This window comes from Rhipicephalus sanguineus, chromosome 9 (genome assembly GCF_013339695.2).
Source record: "Rhipicephalus sanguineus isolate Rsan-2018 chromosome 9, BIME_Rsan_1.4, whole genome shotgun sequence".
NCBI lineage: Eukaryota > Metazoa > Arthropoda > Arachnida > Ixodida > Ixodidae > Rhipicephalus > Rhipicephalus sanguineus.
Window position 1 is genome coordinate 87,078,648 of NC_051184.2, and position 20,659 is coordinate 87,099,306.

A 20,659-nucleotide genomic window follows, 5' to 3' on the forward strand; every position below is an offset into this window, starting at 1 on the left:
TCCATGAGTACCCAGTGCCAGCCTCCCAAATTTCCTTTGATTTATCTCAAGTGTTGACTGTACTTCAGACCTGATGAACTGCATTGAGTTAGCAAAAGTTAGCCCTGGCACCATTACTCCCTTCCACATAATCCGGTACACTTCAAACCTGTTGGTCTCCACAGTGCTCTACGTTTCATTATGAATGCATTTCTCTTGCCATTCGCTGCAATTTCCCCTTTCTGTTTTGCTAAATGGATGAATGGATGGATACTATGAGCGTCCCCTTAATAACGGGGCGGTGACATGTATGCCACCAGGCTCGAAGAAAAAAAAAGAATCCTTATTTCAAGTTGTCTTAATACCTTATCTACACTGATTAAATCCATGTTATTATACCAAAAAAAATATAAATTCACGGTCCATCTCTCTGCCTCTTAAGGCAGAATGACCTTATTTTTCCCCATTATATATTTTTGTACTTCATCTCTACTTTTCTGCCACCAATACTCTAACCGTCTCTTACTTATTTCTATCGCGGACGTGTTCAGCTTTTCATTGTTGTCCCTAAAACCCAAGGCTTCATGTAGACTCGTGCCCACACGTATACCTGGGTGAATATCGCCACATTCAATCAGTACATGTTCCATCGTTTCCTTAGTTCCCCCGCAGCATGTACATTGTTCTTCGTTACTGAATCTCGCTTTATAACTACGCGTTATAAGGCAGCCCGACCTTGCTTCAAACAGCAAAGCGCTTCCCCTTGAGTTATCATAAAACCTTTTCCTCCTTATTTCGCTTTTTCCCTTTCGGTAGTTACTCAGAGCCTGCGTGGGATGGATGGATGGATGGATGCTATGAGCGTCCCCTTTATAACGGGGCGGTGACATGTCTGCCACCAGGCTCGAAGGCGAAAAAAAAAGAGAAAGAAGAAAAAAAGCTTCCTTGTTTCATGTTGTCCTAATGCCTTATCTACATTGATTAAATCTATGTTATTATACCAAAAAATATAAATTCACGGTCCATCTCTCTGCCTCTTAAGGCAGAATGACCTTATTTTCCCCCATTATTTATTTTTGTACTTTATCTCTACTTTTCTGCCACCAATACTCTAACCGTCTCTTACTTATTTCTATCGCGGACGTGTTCAGCTTTCCATTGTTGTCCCTAAAACCCAAGGCTTCATGTAGACTCGTGCCCACACGTATACCTGGGTGAATATCGCCACATTCAATCAGTACATGTTCCATCGTTTCCTTAGTTCCCCCGCAGCATGTACATTGTTCTTCTTCGTTACTGAATCTCGCTTTATAACTACGCGTTCTAAGGCAGCCCGACCTTGCTTCAAACAGTAAAGCGCTTCCCCTTGAATTATCATAAAACCTTTCCCTCCTTATTTCGTTTTTTCCTTTTCGGTAGTTACTCAGAGCCGGCTTCTTTTCCATCGCTGTCATCCAATAAGTCCTCTCCGCCTCTCTGACCTTCCGCTTAATGCTCCTTGTTGCCATATCGCCCGCACTGCCAGCCGTATATTTACTGGTGAGCCTCCTAGTTTTTTCTCCACTGCGTGTCAACGCTTTTTCTATACAAATACCTGAAAACCTTCTCTGCCCATCTACTCTCCTTCATTTTCCTCAGCCTCTCTTCGAATCTCATTTTGCTCTGCGCTTCCCTCACTTCAAAGCCTGTCCATCCCATATCACCCTTTACCGCCTCATTTGTCGTCTTCCCGTGAGCGCCCAACGCGAGGCGGCCCACCGTCCTTTGATTTACATCCATTCCTGATTGCACCTCTGACTTCATGCACACCACTGAGTTCCCAAATGTAAGCCCCGGAACCATCACACCCTTCCATAGCCCTCGAAGCACCTCGTACCTATTGTATCCCCATAAAGCTCTGTGCTTCATAATTGCAGCATTCCTCTTTCCCTTTGCTACCGATGCTTTCTCTTGTACCTCCATATATCTATCCCCCTCATTTACCCATACTCCGAGGTACTTGTACTCGCTTACCCTCGGTATTGGCTGCTGCGTGGGAGCGCCCCTAGCGGCGAAACCGTTAGAAACTTCCTTACGATGCGATGGTGGCGCCCTCCCCCAGCCTAGGGCGAAGCTCGGCGGCTGTTTCCCTTGGAACGGCGTGACCACGGATGGACGCCGTTCGAATTCAGTCTATAATTGCGTGGCACTTCAAACTTGATGAAATTACGTCGACGAAAAGGGGTACGGACTCTTTCAGAAATGTCGCGACACTCCGCGGCGGCACCTTCCACCCTTCGTCTCGTGACGTAGAGATCGCACTAGCGCTATTATCAACAGTTACCCTTTCGATTTCCTATGGCACTGAAGCGTGTCGTTCCCTCAGAGGAAGAACAGAGGCAATTGAAGGAGTGCCGACGCACACAGAAGTGTGAATAGGCACGAAAACGACGTCAAGCTACAGCCGCTGCCCTCCGTCTTCACAGTAGTGGATCGGCTCTGGATTTTTTCTGTAAATTGCCTTCACACTTTCGCTCGCTTGGCGTTCTGTTGCTGCTCGCTACCGGTTGACTTGTGCTGGCCTACTCTTTCGCGATTTCCTTCATATACGATGCGCCGACTATACGTGTGCATTCGGCGCTGCTTCACGGGAGAATCGACCGGCATAAAGTTAGAAAACAAAGAAATGATCCATGCAAATGCGATTACCTTCGTGGCTGAAGTCATTTCTATACAATGCATGTCAGGGAAGAAACAAGCAATGGCCTCGTTGAGTATCGTATTGGCCGCAGAAAAAACAACCCTTAGTCACTGATTTCAGTAGAAAAGCAAGCGTTCGTGTTTTTTGTCTACTTTAACCCATCGCGTATTCTGAATCACGGGTCATTGTTGTACGAAGGGGTACCCTTTGGCGCAAACTATGAAATAAAGGCACGAGTAAGAAGGTGGAGAAATTAGAAAGGTACGGCGCTAAACTTCAACTGTTTATTCGAAAGGTGAAGCCAACAACCTATTATCATTTGCACATGCGTGCGTCAGTAAGGGAAAATATCACACTGTCATCTCAAAGAGCTGCATCTCATTTTGGAAAAGAGAAATACACGTCTCACTGATACAACTCGTGCCTCTTTTCTTAATGTGAAACGCCTCCAATAACTATCGCGCTAATGTGTCACTGCTCCTGCCTATTATCTTAGCCTCACGAAGCAGAGGCTCACAACTGCAGGCTACACAATTATGCGCAGGTAAGTGCGTATTTCCTTTATTCTTTAGAGACAATTCATGCTCCGTGCTCGGTCATTGACACATCGCCCAGTTTGGCCCACGTACGTCTTCCCACACGACAACGGTATTTCGTATACAACACCCGTCGCGCATTTCACACAAGGTCTGGCGTGCTTCTTATGGCAACCGAACTTTTTGTCAACGCAGCTAATACGCGTACACAGTTCAGCCAACTTGCGTGGGGCCGAGAAGACTACAGGCACACCGTATCTACAGACCTCATGCAAAATTGCTGCTATCTGTAGGAGCTTTGACGAAGCTACCAATTCGGCGCCATGTTGGACGCTTGTGTACGAGTCGTATTGCTGTCGCTGCTATAACTTCTTGCTTGCATCTGCTTTGATATTAGGAAATCGGTGCATAAAAACGTCAGGCGAGTGTGTAAGGGCCTGTACACGTTACCGGCATTCCCTAGTTATCATGTTCACAGTCATTACGTGCAAAGAACTGCCTCACAACGAGAAGAAGGTACAAGTTTGTCACCGAGTCCCATGTATAGGCGTTCCATCGTTGAGAATAGAGCTTTGCGCTAGGTTACAATTTTTTCTGTCCGTGTTCAGTGTAGCGAATAAAGCGCTGTTAACTCTCTGAGTATTACGCTGTAGTGTAGGATGGTTGGGAAGAGGCTTTTTTTATTGACATGATGTGAGGAGATGTTGACGCACAAATAAGGCACCGGCTACTCAGCTCTTGGAGTACATAGGGCCCATAACATAAAGGACATTGGGTCCATAAACGTAAAATACATAGGGTGCAAATTTCTAATCACAATTATCTTGGGAAGAGGCTTGAGCGCGCGACACGGCTAGGCACAGCGATGATGGTAAGTGCTGTTGACCCATTTCAAAACGCATTTCATAAGAGGCAGCCTACGTCGACCTGATGTATTGTGCACCTAATTTTAAATAAAACGTTGACCTCTTTTTATTTTTGCAATAAAAAATATTTCGCTGCTGTAGGCACCGACGTAAGTTATGTATAGAATTATCGCAGGATTAACATTTCCGTATCTCACGCACGTGAAGAGTGAACATCAAAAGTGTTTGTTACTCCAAGAAGTAGGTGCCGATAAGCTGGTATTTTATTGAACATCCTTCCGGCATGTGCTCGTAAATAACACGATACGCCAAGAGTATCAGCGTTCACATCGTTTCCTTTGGGGCCTACAGGCGCCTTTCAATTTCAACTCATTGCAACAAGACAGTTGCGTCGCCGACTGAACACTTGTGAAACCACCTCAGCGCGTAACCAAAGGTAGTGCACTCACGGTCGAGTGTACCATATTTCCCCGAGCAGCATTTTGTCAGGTTCACTACAGAAGTCCCATACACTTGAAGAATCTGTTGCAGGGGCGTATCCAAGGGGCTGAGGGGGCGGAGGGGGATTCAAGCTCCCCCCGAACATTTTCTATTTTGCACACATACAAACGCGTGCACGAACGTACATAAAGTATGGTTGAAACCCTCGCCCCCCTTCCCGCCGCCCCGAAAAAAAGATTTCTGGCTACTCCCCTCATTTGTTGACATTTAATAGCACACGGGGGTTGATACAAGATTTTTCCAAAGGGGGATGAGCTTTTGGGAGAACTTGATATGTGGTCTTCTTGGGGAATAAAGAAAAAGTAAGCGGGGGGGGGGGGGCGGGAAGGCCTGTGAAGGCAAACGGGCCGCGCCTCTGAATTTGGCGATGGTAGCACATGATATTCTTGAAAAATACGCATATATAGTGAAGCAGTACGCGCGCAAAGCAACCCAACAACCGCCACGTTAAACTCCACAATGGAAAACAAACTATAAACAAGACACTCTAGCACAATCGGTCCGTTCACTGAGAACCGAAGATGCGCACGAGCTACCTGTATTCCATTTAATTGTTATCGCAATGTAATAAAGAAAGTAATGTTGTCAACAGCTGTGCAGGCATGCGCGAGTAGCCGCAATGGAGCTTTGAAGCACGTACACGAAGCCGGTTTGTCTGTGCCTGGAAGCACACGGCGCGAAAACTGTCTCGTTCCGACATGACACGAAAGAGTATTCTCTGATGAGTGCCGATGCTGTCCCATAGCGCATCTATTAATAACGGCGAACGTAAACACGGCGTTAGTCGTAAGCAGTAGCCGCAGTAACGGAACGATCGAGTGATTCTTGTCGGCCGCGAGATAATCTAACAACATGCAGGTTAGTTTCTTATAAACCTTCTTTCAGCATCCCATTTTCTGCAATCTGAGCAACACGACCCAGGAAAATATGTCGGCATTGCCGTTCGTATCAGCCGTCACTCGTTCATACGTACGCTCCGTGTGTACATATGCGGAGCACGCTTAGCCTTCAACATGAAGGAAATGCGCAGGACGGCCGCTAGATGGCAGCAGATTTTGCATAAGGTCTATTGGCAACCTTCTTGAGGTTGTGGGAAAGTTAGTGGACGTACGGGATCACTGCGGGCTTGCCTCCTTTTTGAACAGCGCTAGACGTTTTCCATTGTATGCCCTTCACCTTCTGAAGAAGGGCTTTCAGGACAGCTACTACGACCGAGCTCGGAAAGCCGACTGAACATTGCCCTGCCGATTGGTTTTTAAAACTAACCTGCATGGCGTGAGGACACGACTTCATAAGGGCGGACTCAAGGCAATGGGTAGCGATAGCTCTCTTTACTAGCTTAGAGTGGGCAGAATCGTACGAGAGCAGATCTTTCTGTGTACATGGGCTGTACTGCCAACAAACATGGTTTTTGTCAAATGTTAATGACAGATCTAAAAACTGTAGAGTGCTGAAGTAAGGGGATTCATGTGTAAAGAGCATGCCCTTCCCATGCAGCCGAAAGGCGGCAAAAACTTCGCTAACGCCGTCGTCAAATGTAAACGCATGGTTAGTCTTCAAAAGGATTAAGACATCGCCAACATATCTAAAAGCCTTAAGGAGAAACCTATCGTCAAACGAACACGACAGGTTACGGTCAACAGACTACAAGAAATTGTCGCCCAACACCGGAGCAACACTAGAGCCAATACACATTCCCAGGCGCTGAACGTACAGGTCGTCGTTAAAAGAAATAAAGGTAGACTTTAAATAAAATTCTATTAAAATCATAAAATTGTCAATAAGCATGCGAACTAAATTCTGAAAACCTACTACCCGTTGCGTTCAATCCAACCTCCAACAGAGAATTGATCGCGAATGCACTCGCAAGTCGTCTGTAAGCATCAGTGACAGCCAAGATCAGTAGCCAATAATAGTAATAATTGCTAAGTATTAAAGTGGCAAAACCACCATAGGATTACGAAGTGCACAGTCTTGGAGTTCTTCGAACATTTCGTACACCTCGGGCTGTTAAACGTGCACCTAAATCTTAAATCTAAATACTCGGGCCTTTAACATTTTCGCCTCCATGGAAAATGCGGCTGCCGCGGCAGGGTCCGAACCTGCGACTTTGGGGTGAGAATCCGCGCACCCTAACCATAATATTACCGCGGCGGCTTCCAAGAAAATAAAGGTCAACGTCCACAAGGCAATATGCTTAACGATTTTACTTCTTTGTGTCTGTGGTCAGCCTTAATACTTTTTTTAAAGAAAACGTTGCAAGAGTTTACCTGCAAATGTATGTGAAATTGTTCTGTCGGCGCATACAACTGTCGTAAATGTAATTTAGAACTGGTTTAATGCGTCTTCCAACTCACCACTCCGCAAGGAATACCGACGTGAAATGTAATCTTTTTTTTTGGCTAGATAAATGTCTCACGATGTCGCACACACGGGTATTCGTCAACGCGTGGCGAGCCGGCAATGGCAACTCAGTATTGCAAGAGGAACGCGAGGCTTTGCGGTCTTCGCCGACTTGCGTGACGCAGCGCGATTCGGGCGCATCGCCAAACTTGAACATTGAGCAATCGGCCGCCGAGTTTGGCAGTGTCGCGGGCGATCGGGCGAGCGCGATACTGATAACGCTGGCAGCAGCAAAGAAAAGCGATGAGAACGTCAATGCGCACCGCGCCGCGGATTTGTTGTCCGTGCCTGCGCGTTGCCACTGTAAAGCGCCAGGACGTGGCGAGACCTGACCGGCGATGCTAACGCTGGACGAGTTGCGAGGAGGAATGATACCTTTTAGCTACGAATTCCTGCGCCGAAAATACAAATTGCACACCATACCGGGAAGCAACATTTTTAATCTGTGCACTACGGTGTGCATGTGCGGCAACACTACCACCGGATTCTTATTTCTTTCCTTCATCTTCCCGGGGCTACTGATTTCTTTTAGGCAGCATTCCGCCACTGCCGACAGGACCCCCTTTGCATAGGCACTCTTTTTCAAGCGCTCTATTTGCAAGCTCATGCTTTCACTCTTTCTGTGCTGACGTGATTTTTTCAGTCGCCTGCAAGATGCACGATTTTGCAATGCCTTTTTTTTAAGTTTCGTGTGATTAGACTGAAATGGCAAGATAGCTTTACCATTGCTTGTCTTGTACATCCAACACGTGTGCTCCGACCTGACCCAAAAAACTGGTAGGCTTGTGTAAGTCAACTCCCAGAGTTGTGAAGGCGACGCCCGAGATGCAGCATGTGGTGTCAGACGCGTAAAAAAGTTTGTTGAGTGCAAGTATACAGGATTCCTTAGACCTGCGGGGCATCTTACATTGGGCGGACGGGCAGGTGCATGAACAACAGGCTTCAAGAACACAGGAATTTGTGTAGTAGGTTTGCAATGGAGGGGAATCTCGCTCAGCACTGCTCTAATTGTAAATGTAACCCGAATTTCAGAGGCACTTCCATTTTGGCGCACAGCAAGGACAAAAACAAAAGAACTATCATGGAAGCCTACAGGATGATGTCGAGGAAGTTTGGCGCATGCGTTAGCTCCCCATCTATAGCACTCACAGAAAGACAAGTGGCATGTTTAGCGACACAAGCATAAATGTAATCGGAGCAAAAGTGCCTTCTTTGATACAGCTACGAAGCAGAAAAAAAACGTAAAGTTTGAATTAGATGAATGCACGTGTTGTGCTACATAGATAGCACCGCAGCTTGGCTCATGCGTGGTTTGCCTACAGTGCCCTCACTTCGTATGTTACGTCTCTGCCTCCTCTCCCCTCCTTTTTGGTCTTGTTTCAATAAATTCAGTTGTTAGAAGCGCCTCGTCGTGTAGTCCATGTCTTTTTCTTGTCCTCAACTTTCCAGCGCTACCTAATTTCCTACAGTATGTTACCACTAGCCCCTCCCCCCCCCAAGCTCTTCCTGCCTTCTCTCCTGTTTTCCTCCTTCCTTCTTTCCTTTCTCTCTCCCCTCCATGATTTCTAATAATAATATCTGGAGTTGAACGGCCCGAAACCACGATATGATTATGAGAGACGCCGTAGTGGAGGGCGCCGGAAATTTCGACCATCTGGGGTTCTTTAACGTCCACCTAAATATAAGTACACGCCTCAAACCTCAAACATTTTCGCCTCCATCGAAAATGCAGCCGCCGCGGCCGGGATTTGATCCCGCGACCTTCGGGTCAGCAGTCGAGTGCCATAACCACTAGACCACCGTGGCGGTGCCTTCCCTGATTTTCAGCCCTCTTTTACTCAACCCATGCGTAGGGTAGTAAACCGGACACGTGATTCTGGTTAGCCACCCTGCCTTTCCTCTGTCTCCCTCTCAAGATCCGACACTTGCCGACTCCCCCTTAGAAGCGTGCTCCTCCACAGTGTGCATATTAATGGGGCGAAGCACCCTAACCGTGAATTGCAAAACCAGAACGCGGTGTTGAGCAGATTATGCCGTACGAGCGGCAAGTGAACGCGAAGCCTGACCACCGACCGTCTGGAAATGCGAGAGCTCTCACTAAGGCTATATATAAGCGTACAGGGAAAATAACTACGGGAACTTTTTAACAGATTCACCGTTGAAAATTCGAATATTTGGGGAGTACTTCTGCCGCACAACTATAATCGTCATCTTCCACGCGTACTTTCCTTGCGTTATCCCCGCGGTCCCAGCACTTTGCGGTCACAAAGGGCACGCGCGCTATTAGCGTGACACGGCATTCTAGATAGGAAGTGGCAAAAGCCGGGTTTCCAAGAAAGGAAACTCGTCGAGGCCAGATGATTAAAGTTTTGTGGACAAAACACTCGCCAAATACTCCATTTTTTTCTTAGTGTGAACATAGCAAACGAAACAAAAAGCCGCGCTCTCGAAGCGCGCAAAAGGCATTATAAAGTGCAAGTTGCAAAGTAAGCACTTCTTTAAAGGGCAGTAAACTAGAATCCGGTTGTAACTATGGTTGGTGATAAAACTAGCGTGTTAGAGGGGAATGCAAAACCAGTTGTTCCATTGCAGTCAGATTTTATGAGAATGGCTTTAGAGCCAGAGTACCACGCCAGGACTTAAGTTGTTTCGGAAAAACACCTCATACACTAATCTCGGTAACTCATGTTTGTTACATATATGCCACTGTAACCCGAGAAATCAAGATTTCAACGGCGATTTTAATATTTAATTTTTTCGTGTAGTGAGAGTTCCAAGGTCTGATTACTAAGACATTACATACTATGGGCCTATTTTATGGGTTGTATATACAAGGTACACGGTGCAACTCTTAAACAGTAACCCATATATATATAGCACCGCAACGTTTACATACAGTGAGAGTGCAACAGAGGCATGAGTGTTCCCTTTTGAAGCTTCGAACACTGATGCGGTGTTCCCAGTTCCATCTCTTTGCTGTGGGGCTTCGGTGCATGATTGGATATGTGCTAATACGACACCATGACGGTTCGACGTTTCGCCTGTTTTGCGCCTCCTACGTTTGAAATAATACCTAACAAATCTAAGGAGACAGAACGCTGCTTCGGCAGCCTATCTTCGAGCTTCGAATAATTGCCGGGGTTTTACGTCCAAGAGCCACGATATGATTATGAGGGGTGCTGTATTGGAGGGTTTCGGAAATTTTCACCATCCGGCGTTTTTTAACATGCACCTAAATCTAGGTACACGGGCTTCGAGCATTTCGCTTCGCCGAAATGCGCCGCCATGGCTGGGATTCGATCCCGCGACCTTCAGGTCAGCACTCGAGCACCATAACCACTACACAACCGTGGCGAGTTGTCTTTGTGCTTCTGCTGCCTGTCTTATTTTTGCTCGATTGTTTGCATGAACTCCTCCTACTAACTTACTCAAGCTTTCGCGTTACTCCAATGCTGCAATAACGTGCTTTTCTTCAGCACCGGAGAACGTCGAAACCATTCCGCCTATTCACAAAGGCGTACAAATGACGTCGCACTAATCCACGGGATAGCGTTGAACTCTCACGTACGCTCGACTCTTCGCGCAGGTGCGAGACATCGCGCGCCCTAACAGCGATGTATTTTTTTACAATGGGTTAGACGGAGTTTGACTGTCGTGTCGACTGTCAACAACGAACAAAAAAAATGAAGGTTTGTATGCCGGAAATGTTGCAATACCGGGCTGTACTTTACCTGGTGGTGCACTTGAACTTGGTAATTACTGCGATTCGTAATCTGATTCTTTTTCTTCTATATAAAGGTGGTAAACTGAAAACTACTTTTTCGTTACAGGGTCGCCAAGCAACCTCTGAAAATACAAATGACGAGCGCGTTATTCTCTCTAGGAGTTTCCCGCCTTTTCGGCTTATTTGCGAACGCCAGCAGTCTGTGCAGGCGATCTCATGAGAAAATGTGTTGTCGATTGGTACATATTCGAGAGATATCAGTCTTGAGTTCTGTTTTGCAGTACAGTCGTACGCCCGTTCTGCCTGGTCTCACATGACTATCGTGCACGATCAACTGATTTCACTTCCTTTTGTGCGCCTTCGACTGCGCAATCGGAGATATCAGCATGTAGTCTAAGAGCTCGAAATCCTGATAGGCTCCATGCTAAGTGTTGACATTGCCCACGTGTTTTGTGAACACATACGTGGCGGAGATGGCGCCTGTAGGAAGAGAGGGAAAGTGAGAAAGAAACCACTCTCTGGCCTTTGAACTGAGTGGTTTAGAGGCCCTTTAAATGTGCCAAAGCTCATGGACGCGTTCTCAAAATTTACCGGGATAAGCGGTAGCTTGTAGGCGTGCAATAATAATTGTTGGGGTTTAACGTCCCAAAACCACGATATGATTATGAGAGACGCCGTAGTGGAGGGCTCCGGAAGTTTCGACTACCTGGGGTTTTTTAACGTGCACCTAAATCTAAGTACACAGGATTCGAACATTTTCGCCTCCACCGAAAATGCTGCCGCCGCGGCCAGTATTCGATCCCGCGACCTGCGGGTCAGCAGTCAAACACCAAAATCACTAAACCAGCGTGGCAGATTTCCAGGCGTGTAGTGGACAAGCGCACGTGTACCCTGATAGTACCTCCTTCCCTATTCTTTCGTTACCGTCGTTCCTTGGCCCCCAGTGTAGGGTAGCAAACCAGACGCCCGTCTGTTTGACCTTCTTGCCTTTCCTTCCTTTCTTCCTCATCCACGTGGCATAAACTTGTCCAGTAAAATTATTTCTCCATCTCTGACTATTTATACAGCAATTCAGGACCTCAAGTTTGCACTTCTATGAAGCAGTTTACGCCGAGAGCCCCCGCGGCTAATATACTGTCATACGAATAATAATAACTTCAATTTCTGGGAGTGTCTACGTGAAAACTGTCGAGACCGTTCAGCGCAGCCTCTGAGTTGCTCCATTGAAGAAGTCCAGACAAGGCAAAGGTTCATGGAAGCATGGAACCTTGAAGAAATGAAAACTCCTTGAACAGGGGGTGTCGACTGATCCAACGTTTCGAAAAGGAAAGTGGTCTTTATTGTTTCCGCCTTGACGAAGACAAGTCTACATGTCGAAACGTTGGCTTAAGCCACACCCCCTGTTCAATGATTCTTCATATCTCAATTGGAAGAATAGTATTCGATAGTTGGGCTCACCTCAGGTCGTATGCCCGCATGGTTTCCACCGTGGCCGCGCGTGATGTACTGGAGAAGGACGACGGCACTGTGAGAGGGCTACTTTCGATTATGGTCGGGTGTGCAGCCACTGAAAGAAAAGCGTTGAGTCGGACTGCAATGAGCAGCAGGAAACGTGTTTGCGTCCCAAACAATGTCCTTCAAGCTCTCCATGTGGTTAGAGTTGAAGGTTCCATGAAAGCACTGACGCGTTTTTTACATTGAAAGTGTATTTCCTCTTAGGACGCGGTTCTTCCACAGTGCTAGGTGGTTTCCATCAGGTAACGAGGGTTACCTATCTTCAAAGTCATTATGTTGGGTAGTGTCGATTGGGTGTTCCTCGCAAGAAAGCCTGTGCGGCCTTGTCAACAACACTATGTATTATTTGAAGGCTAGCCTTATATTCGTCGACTGCAGTAATTTCGCCCATATGGTTGCGAATGATCTAAGCTGTTGAAAGTGCAAGGCTAGAACTTTCGGACCCCCGGCAGACAACCTGATCCAACACCGGTGGACATTCAAATATGGTTCTGTCACATTCATTCATGCTGGATGTATTTACACCTGTCCGCAAACGCTCTGCTAAATGTCGGCTTCAGGCAATCTGGACTAAAGAGATCGCCTTGCTTTCTTTTCTGACGCAACACAGCGTCCGTATTACGGCTTCGTGTCGTGGCAAGGCAAGATACCCTAATTCTACGATTCTTTCCGCCGCCAACAAGGGTCTTAGTATGACAAAAGCCTCTGCCTACATACCGTAAGGGGGAGCTGCGCCTTCAGAAGGGTGGCGTTGCACAGTCAGCGGGGCAGACGCAGTCCTTCAGGCAAAAAAAGAGCGAAAGGGTCAGGCTACGTGCTTCCAGCAGTGACAAAAGAGTCACAGTTTTGCCGGAGGGGCGAATCAGTGAATGCGGTGAAGAATTGGCGCGCTAAATGAAGGAAGGCTAGCCCCTCAATACTCTAGCATGCCACATGCCGAAACTCAACAGAACCGCGGGGTAAGAAACGCGGCCGTTGCAGCATGCAAAGCGATCTTCGTGCTGCATATATGGCTTCAACGCAAACTTTCCGACGACAGCACAACACCTACAGAGGTATCAGCCGTTTGCTAACCCCTCTTAAGATGCAGCGCGCGCGACAGCGCCCGACCACGACCACCCACAGTCAAAGTACGCATTTTTGTGCCGCAGTCCCGCAGCCTGCTCCCCGTCCTGCACCCTGCGTACACCTTTCGGGTGATGGAGACGGCAGGCGCGTTTCATCTCTGCTAGAGCCGCGACCGCCAGGAGCCCTCGCAGGCGTTCCCTCGCACAAAGAGCATACGACGTGCGCGGCGATGTTACGGAGTCACTTTTTAGACGGACCATGACGGCGACGCCGGCGGCAAAAATGTACTTGGAAGCGTCCATACAATTGTTGTCGCAAAACGGGTTATTATTGCACGGACACTTCACCAGATGTTGCCGTTACTGCTTGCCAGAAGTCATTTGCATACTTGTAACACAGACAGCTGCAAACTGAGGCGCTGTCGTGCAACTTTCCACTTGTATGCTTGCCAATGAGCGCAAGTAGGTTTCGGGGGCAAAAAGAATGCTCGTTTTGCAGGCACATAATGTCACCGGCGTACTATGGCGGTGGAGAATGTAATCTGCTCACATGGGGCTCCTTGTTTGCCTGCTTGAATCAAAGTAAACGTGTGTGCTGTTATTTCAGAACAACATTGATAGATGCCGAAGTGGCGCGAGCCAATGTGGAGCTTAACTAACAGCTCCACACTAACCATTACATGACTCAAGCTGTAATAAAGAAGCGTTCATCGCTATTGTCTTCGTGAAAAGGTGCGCTCACCTCGCTCTCTTCATCGATGCTCCCTCCGTTTGCGGACGTCTTTTACCTTGGATAGGAGTGAAAGACTTACTGCTGCTACTGCCGGGAAGCGGGGAACCGGCGATTCTGGATTGAGACATACCCGCGCGCCCTGAAAACAAAATAGTGCCCAATTTATTAGTGCACCGCACCTGTACTAAAGATATTGCTGTTTGGCGTTTAATGGCCCATGACCAGGTATGGCAAAAGAGTGCAAGCCGGGGCAATTTGGAGTAATCAATGGAATAATTTGAATAGGTGAATGCAAGGAGGCCGTCACTAAGATAGTGCAATCTCCAAATTAAAAAAGGAGTATACGGAACGTGTGGTCGTTTGAATTGGTTATCGTTAGTAGTATCTATTTTCCTTAATTTACAATTCCTTGCTCTGACACTCAACCAGTGGCTTTGACGCGATGTACTGAGCGAGTCTCGTGCAACAGCATGTGTAATGGCTCTTTCAGTCGCTTGCAGGAGAGGGCGATTTCCCGATTCCCGCTTGTGGCACATGAACTGCGAATAGGAAAACTCCCTACCGTATGCGATGTTTGGTTGGACATTCACTGTGCCGGCAGGGATCCTGAAGAATAAAAAATACACCCATTTGTATCATGCGGGGCGTTGCCAGCAATGAGAATGTCAAAAGCGGTTTTGCGGTTAGGTAAGTTGCATGTTATGCCTAAATGCGAAGCTAGTACATGGATTTTCTGCAGGGCTACTGGTAATATTTGCTTTGTCTCACGACCACAGAACATAGAAGACGGTCACTGCAGAAATCATACTAATATACGCATGTGCCGTTGTAGAGAACTTTGCGATAAGCATGAGCGATGGTTCCTTCCTCAGCATGCCTTATTTCACCTTATGCGTCATAGAATTCGAATATATTCCCGTTTAACAACACTCAGTTCTTATTTCCGTCTAAACGATGCTCTCGTTCTCTTCCGTCGACACCATGTAAAATTCTAACTCTCTTGTCTAGCCTGTCGGCGTGTACTACTGGGATTTGAAATGCCTAAAGTTCACTAGGGTTGCACCATGGCTGAAAGGTAGCCACATTTCACCACAGAACGCGTCGTCTGCGAACTCCCCCCCCCCCTCCGCTCGCTTCAGGAATACATTCAGACGCGGAATCAATCAAACAGGCCGTAAAACAGTTAACAGCCGCATCTATGCTTAGAACGGACTTGTCACCCACACTATGGATGAGTAAGGCTACGGTACCGTCCCGAATTGGCTTTGTCAATCTTCCTTCTAGGTGCCTGCGGAGTAAGTTCACTAATTTTTGTACTCGGGATTATCGGGATGTGGTCACCTCATAGCAATTTGTTCAATAATTCAATTTGAAACAGGCTGAAAGTGTCGGAGACTCAACGCTAAGATTTCCAGTGTAGTATGAATTGTTTACAGGGCTGTAACGCGTGCGCACCATTGTAATCAAGACGTACAGCCACCATTTTTATGAAAGGGAACACGCGAGCGCGAGGCGAATAGCCTCGTACCGCACATGTGGCGCGGCGCTCGGGCGAAATGTGAAAACTGAAAAGAGAGGGCGGTGCCGTGCCGTGTATTGCCTGCACCGCTTCTTGCAGTTTTCCTTCTTTTTTATCGCTTTAATTTGTTGTGGAAGTCTGATCTGTGCAAAAATTTGTTGTGCTTTTAGTTTCTTCCGAATGCTTACGAAGCTGTGATAGCCACAGTCCTTATCGAAAGCAATCATTGTTCGCTGAAATAGCCAACAGAACATAGATATCAAGAAAAAAGCGTAAAATAAAGACACGTTCGTGACGGGAGTGTAGGCAGTAGTCGGGTACAACACCACTCTCTCTTTTTATTTTCATTTTTCGCCACTGCACCGCGCCACATAGGCGGCGCGAGGCTATCTGCCACGCGATCACATGTTCCCTTTCATAAAAATGACGGCTGTACACTCTTGAATACGAAATTGGAAAGGAATGAAAGAGTGGAGAAGAAAGGAAAGATGCAAAGTGAGAAAGAAGGACGAATATCATGGGGGAATGCAGGAAAAGGCGACTGCCGATTTCCCCCAAGCAGGTCAATCTGTAGGCAGTCTGTGTGAAGCCGAAGCCACAAAAAGTTTGGGTATTTTGTGAAAATGCCCAAATAAAGATGAAATAAAATGAAAAAAAAATTGGCCGCGTATCTGCGTGCTTCGCTGCAAATGTCGTCTAAAGACGATAGAAGAGGCGCTGCGTGAGATATGGACGCCATCTGGCAATACGTCGGGAAACACGAGTGCTGTGTTGCGGGCTGGTAGTCCCGGCGCAGCGGCAGGCGAAGACCGGCGGTGACCAACGCGACCGGTGGGGACGCCGGCCAGCCCGAACACGCTGTTTGGCGCGATGCGCCGAAGGAGAAGAAACGTCCGCACTCAACGAGTACTCTCCACAAACTCTCTTACTTACACGTCGCCTGGGTAAAACAGGAATGCCAGAGCGGCGCCCCCTGTCATTCGTACAATGCAATACTGAACCGAAACCGAAACACAACATGAGCTTGTGCAGAGGGCACGGAGGAAGACAAGTTTCAGCGCAGTCGCATTTTCAGCGCACCTTAAGAAACTAGGGTTGTACCATTGTAGGGCGAGTAGGGCCAGAAGGACCGTCACGACGAAAACCTGCCTCCTCAGTCGTATTCGCCTGTAACGTTGGTGTGGCTTCGCGTTCCCTCCTCCGCTCCTGGCCTTTCCACAAAGCTACTGCCTAAGTACGAAGGCCCCTACCGCGTCCTACGTCAAGCATCCCCAGTTAACTATATGATTGAGCCTGTTCAATCATCTACGGACCGCCGTCGTCACGGCCGCGAGACTGTTCACGTCGATCGACTGAAGCCGCATTATGACCCACCAGTTGTACCTGTTCCTTAGGTCGCCAGGAGGCCAGGATGGCTCCTTTTCCGCGGGGGAGTCATTTGTAACATGGTAGGGCGCAGATAAGAACGCCTGCGAAAGAAGACGACGAAGACGGTTGTTGTTGGCGCTCGCGCTTGCTCGGCTTGGACCGCTGATCGCTTCAGCTGTGGCAATCTTTTAATAAACGCGTTACTGTCTCAACGTTAAACGCATACCATCAAGGTCTTTAAAATTGCGTATCTATGTATTTTCTGTTAAAGGAACACACCGCCTAATACTTACCTAGTGATGTTGCGCCTCAGATATGCGTAATGTTTGCTTTTTGATCAACAATGTACACAAGTATGAACCTATTCAGCCGTTCACGATGGCTGGCCCTTGGGCAAGTGTTTCAACTTTGGCCGAGTGGCTGAATCGAGGGACGTGCCGACAAACAGAAAGACAGACAGAAGGACAGACAGAAAGACAGACCAAAATTTCTGCGTTTAAGTTCCCCAAGAAAGACTATCGTCTTTAAAAATGTGTTATGGCTCAGCCATGCACGGCTGTGTGTGGTAGGTAGTCATACTCTCTGCAAAACAAATCCCTGCAAAAGACAAACACCCATGCGGTGGCTTGTGTAATGGGTCTAAAGACACGCATGGCGCTTCACCCGATGAGCACAAAACATCGCGGTCACAACGCTTGCGTCACGCATCACCAGCAAGCGGATTAGCGCATAACTGTGCCGTAGTGAACCTTTGCTCAAGCCGCTCCTACGAGCGTCTGCGTGTGCGTACGCTGATAAAATGATCCTATAAGCAGAGTACAGCTCCTCCGTTTTGGTATGAACAAAATGGCGCAATTGAGAAGTCTCCTGCATGTGCAAGCATCTCACTGTATGATTTATTTCTGTTGAAAAATTGAACATGAACTCACCATGGATTCTGCTGATGAATTGGGGCACTGCTCGTGCCCGGCACGGACGTGTCACCGCTACCACATGTAGTCGTAAGCACTGGCCTTGCTACTTCTGGCGTCTCTGTCGGCGGCTGTAGTTGCATGTCCACTCTGGACAGTACAATAAAGTGTAACGCATATGTGAAATACTTAGCACCAATATTTAGAGCAGAATATCTATTACGATACGTCTCCCAAGGGCATTCATCGCGTCGCAATGACCCCGAGCCGCTTGAGCCTAAGTATTGCAAGCGTGACACCACGCCGCGTGATCCACTAAGCCGAGGCATCGCAGCTGCGTTCACTCTCAGCCTGGCCGTTGCGGTCCCACGTGAACAGGCTTAATGAAAAACTGTCCATACCCTTCGCGAAACCCTGCTAAGCGCAACTTTAGCTCTAGATAATTAGGTTAGGAAGAGTTAAACCTCAAGCATCTTTTGTGACTGTTCCGCAAGACGGATTTATTAGCGCAGCTGAGCTGACGTTAGATGCAACCGTCTGCGTAACCCAGGGGTAATCTAGATGCTAGCATGTGATGTAACCGTCTGAGACAGACGCGATGCCAATGTTTAAAAAATGCGGATACCAAAAAAGTGCAGGGCAATAAATGGTGAATGGCTGTGTAGGGAACCAAGACAAAGAACATAATGTATTTGATACTCTGGGGTTATAAGAGAATCAGCGTCAAAGATGCAGAAAGAAACGTCACCATCCGTAAAAGAATTAATACTCGCAAAAGTACAGTTTTTAGACATCTGGTACCAACACCCAAAGAGTTTGAGCGTTTGGTATTGAAATGATTCATGGTTTCAAACGGATGTCGTGTCATCGGGAATGTCAATCCGAAAAATAATGGCACGTGGAAGTGCCTAATAATGAAAAATATTTCTTCGACCGCTTTACGCTTGATTCACTGACGCCCTGGTGCAGCAGCGATATTTTCGAAAGGCGGAGGAGGAAGCAAAATAAACTCATCCTCGCGCTCAATTTTTGTGACTTTGCAGCGTAACTAGGGCAGCGTTCTTTAAAGTCGCGCAAGATCGTCCTGCCACCTAACTTTGCCAAAGCCACTGTCTTCGCTTGGCCATGTTTCGTGCTCTTCTTCAAACACACACGCACACGTTTCGGTAAACTCGCCCAACATTTTACCGTGCTTCAGCGCGCAAAAATTTGTGTTAGCCATTTCCTACAAAACGCTGACGCAAAGTATGAAGTATCGGTGATATGGACATATTTCAGTGAAAATGTTCAATAGAAGCTCACCTGTCGTCGTCTTCGACCACTTGGAAGCTCCCGCCCGGCAGCATCAAGTACCGTCGACGTGCTCTTTCCTCAGCCATAGTCGTATACGTCCAAGTATGCGAACTGTGCAGCCGTCTACTTTCAACAATACAATAGTACTGGCATGGACGAAGCTGTGCTGTGTATAGGAGGGCGTGTCCTTGAGCAGTCCAGCATACGCATGCCGAAGCCATAGCGCAGGATATCGAGACATGGTACTGCGCATGCGCGTCCCTGCCTTAAAATAGGCTACCTGTACTTCAGCGGTGCTCTCTCTTTATCAGACTGCGTTGCATTCCAAAAGGTGGTCAGGCTCACCATTCTCGATTTGGATGAAATTTAGTGTAAGCGTGGGTTTTGAATTTACAACAATGATTATAAGGCCGATGATTCGTTTACCCGTATGCAGTAACGAAACAGACAACTAATACAACGTAGCCGTAAAAGGCGGCGTTGTGACAGTGCTGACATTAATTCAGTAATAACCGTAAGCTGCAGGAAACGTAATGTGGGAAAATGTGCAGCAACGCGCGGCTGGTTAGATATATTTCTTATTGCTAAAAAAATTCATAGTTCCGCCGCTAGTGCGTAGGAATGAATGCGATAACAACAAATTGGAATGTCGTACGAAGGTAGGCTTTCCTCATTAGCAAACATGGACTCTGCAGCGGGCGAAGTAACCTTCGTGTGGTCTATGCCGTCTATGCTAACCTGGTTAACATCCCTGCCTTTCCTCTCTCTCCTGTTTTCCTTCCTTGCGAAGAGAGCACAACACGTGCAAAACTGTGAGCCATCTTTTGAACCACCCTCTAGAGATAAGCATGCGATAACACGCGACCACGGAGCCAGTGGCGATCAGCACCATTCCCGCTCATATATCCAAGCGGTGCGACCGCCGCATGGATGTACGGGCCGCAAGGACGGGCGAGGCGACGCCCTTTAAAGCATGCCCTTTGGCCATTTGCGTCATCTCGCGCTTGACAGCGAGCATGCCTATGCCATCGTGATGCACCTCAGAGATCTTCGTAACACCAACGGTAAATGGTGCATATAAATTGCTCGCCTTTAGTATGGTGCAAAGGTCGCAAGTTCGACTCACTGGTCGCGCGCGCTTCGGAAAACTTTTCTGACGCTGACCGCAACAGAATATTCCCGCCGAGAGTGTCCATTCATTTACTACCGCAATACAGATGTACATCACAAATGTCTGCAAATAGTTGGCGTAGGCCTAATGAATAAAGTGATAGCAAATATTACTATGTACCCAAGCAGGGCACGTGTACTCGATGCAACCAGGCACGTAGGCAAGAAAGCAGGTCCCCCTCCCCCCCCTCCCAAATTTTGTCCAGCCTTCTATATTCCTGGCCCACTTTTTTTTTCTTCTTGGCATGGAAAGACTTTCTCTCGAACAATTAAGCCTTGCCCCCCCCCCCCCCCCCCCCCCCCCCCGAAAAAAAAATTCGGAAGATCCCACGTACCGTGGGAGTCGATGTTTGCGAAGCATCCGGCGAATAGGTGACTGGCGTAACGCTTTTTA

The 20,659-nt window shown here is 47.6% G+C and overlaps 1 protein-coding gene across 1 annotated transcript in view; it reads right to left on the reverse strand.

Moving 5' to 3' along the window:
• LOC119405981 (uncharacterized) overlaps positions 1-19,364 on the reverse strand; it is a 58,198-nt gene extending 38,834 nt beyond the window's left edge. Inside the window, exons 1-6 of the mRNA XM_049419483.1 lie at positions 19,105-19,364; positions 17,821-17,952; positions 14,567-14,610; positions 14,014-14,143; positions 12,922-12,983; positions 12,148-12,256 (exon numbers count right to left, since the gene is read on the reverse strand). Coding sequence (XP_049275440.1) covers positions 12,148-12,256; positions 12,922-12,983; positions 14,014-14,143; positions 14,567-14,610; positions 17,821-17,952; positions 19,105-19,316 — 689 coding nt within the window. The 5' untranslated portion in view covers positions 19,317-19,364. The remainder of the gene's footprint in view (positions 1-12,147; positions 12,257-12,921; positions 12,984-14,013; positions 14,144-14,566; positions 14,611-17,820; positions 17,953-19,104) is intronic.
• Between the last annotated feature and the right edge of the window lie 1,295 nt (positions 19,365-20,659).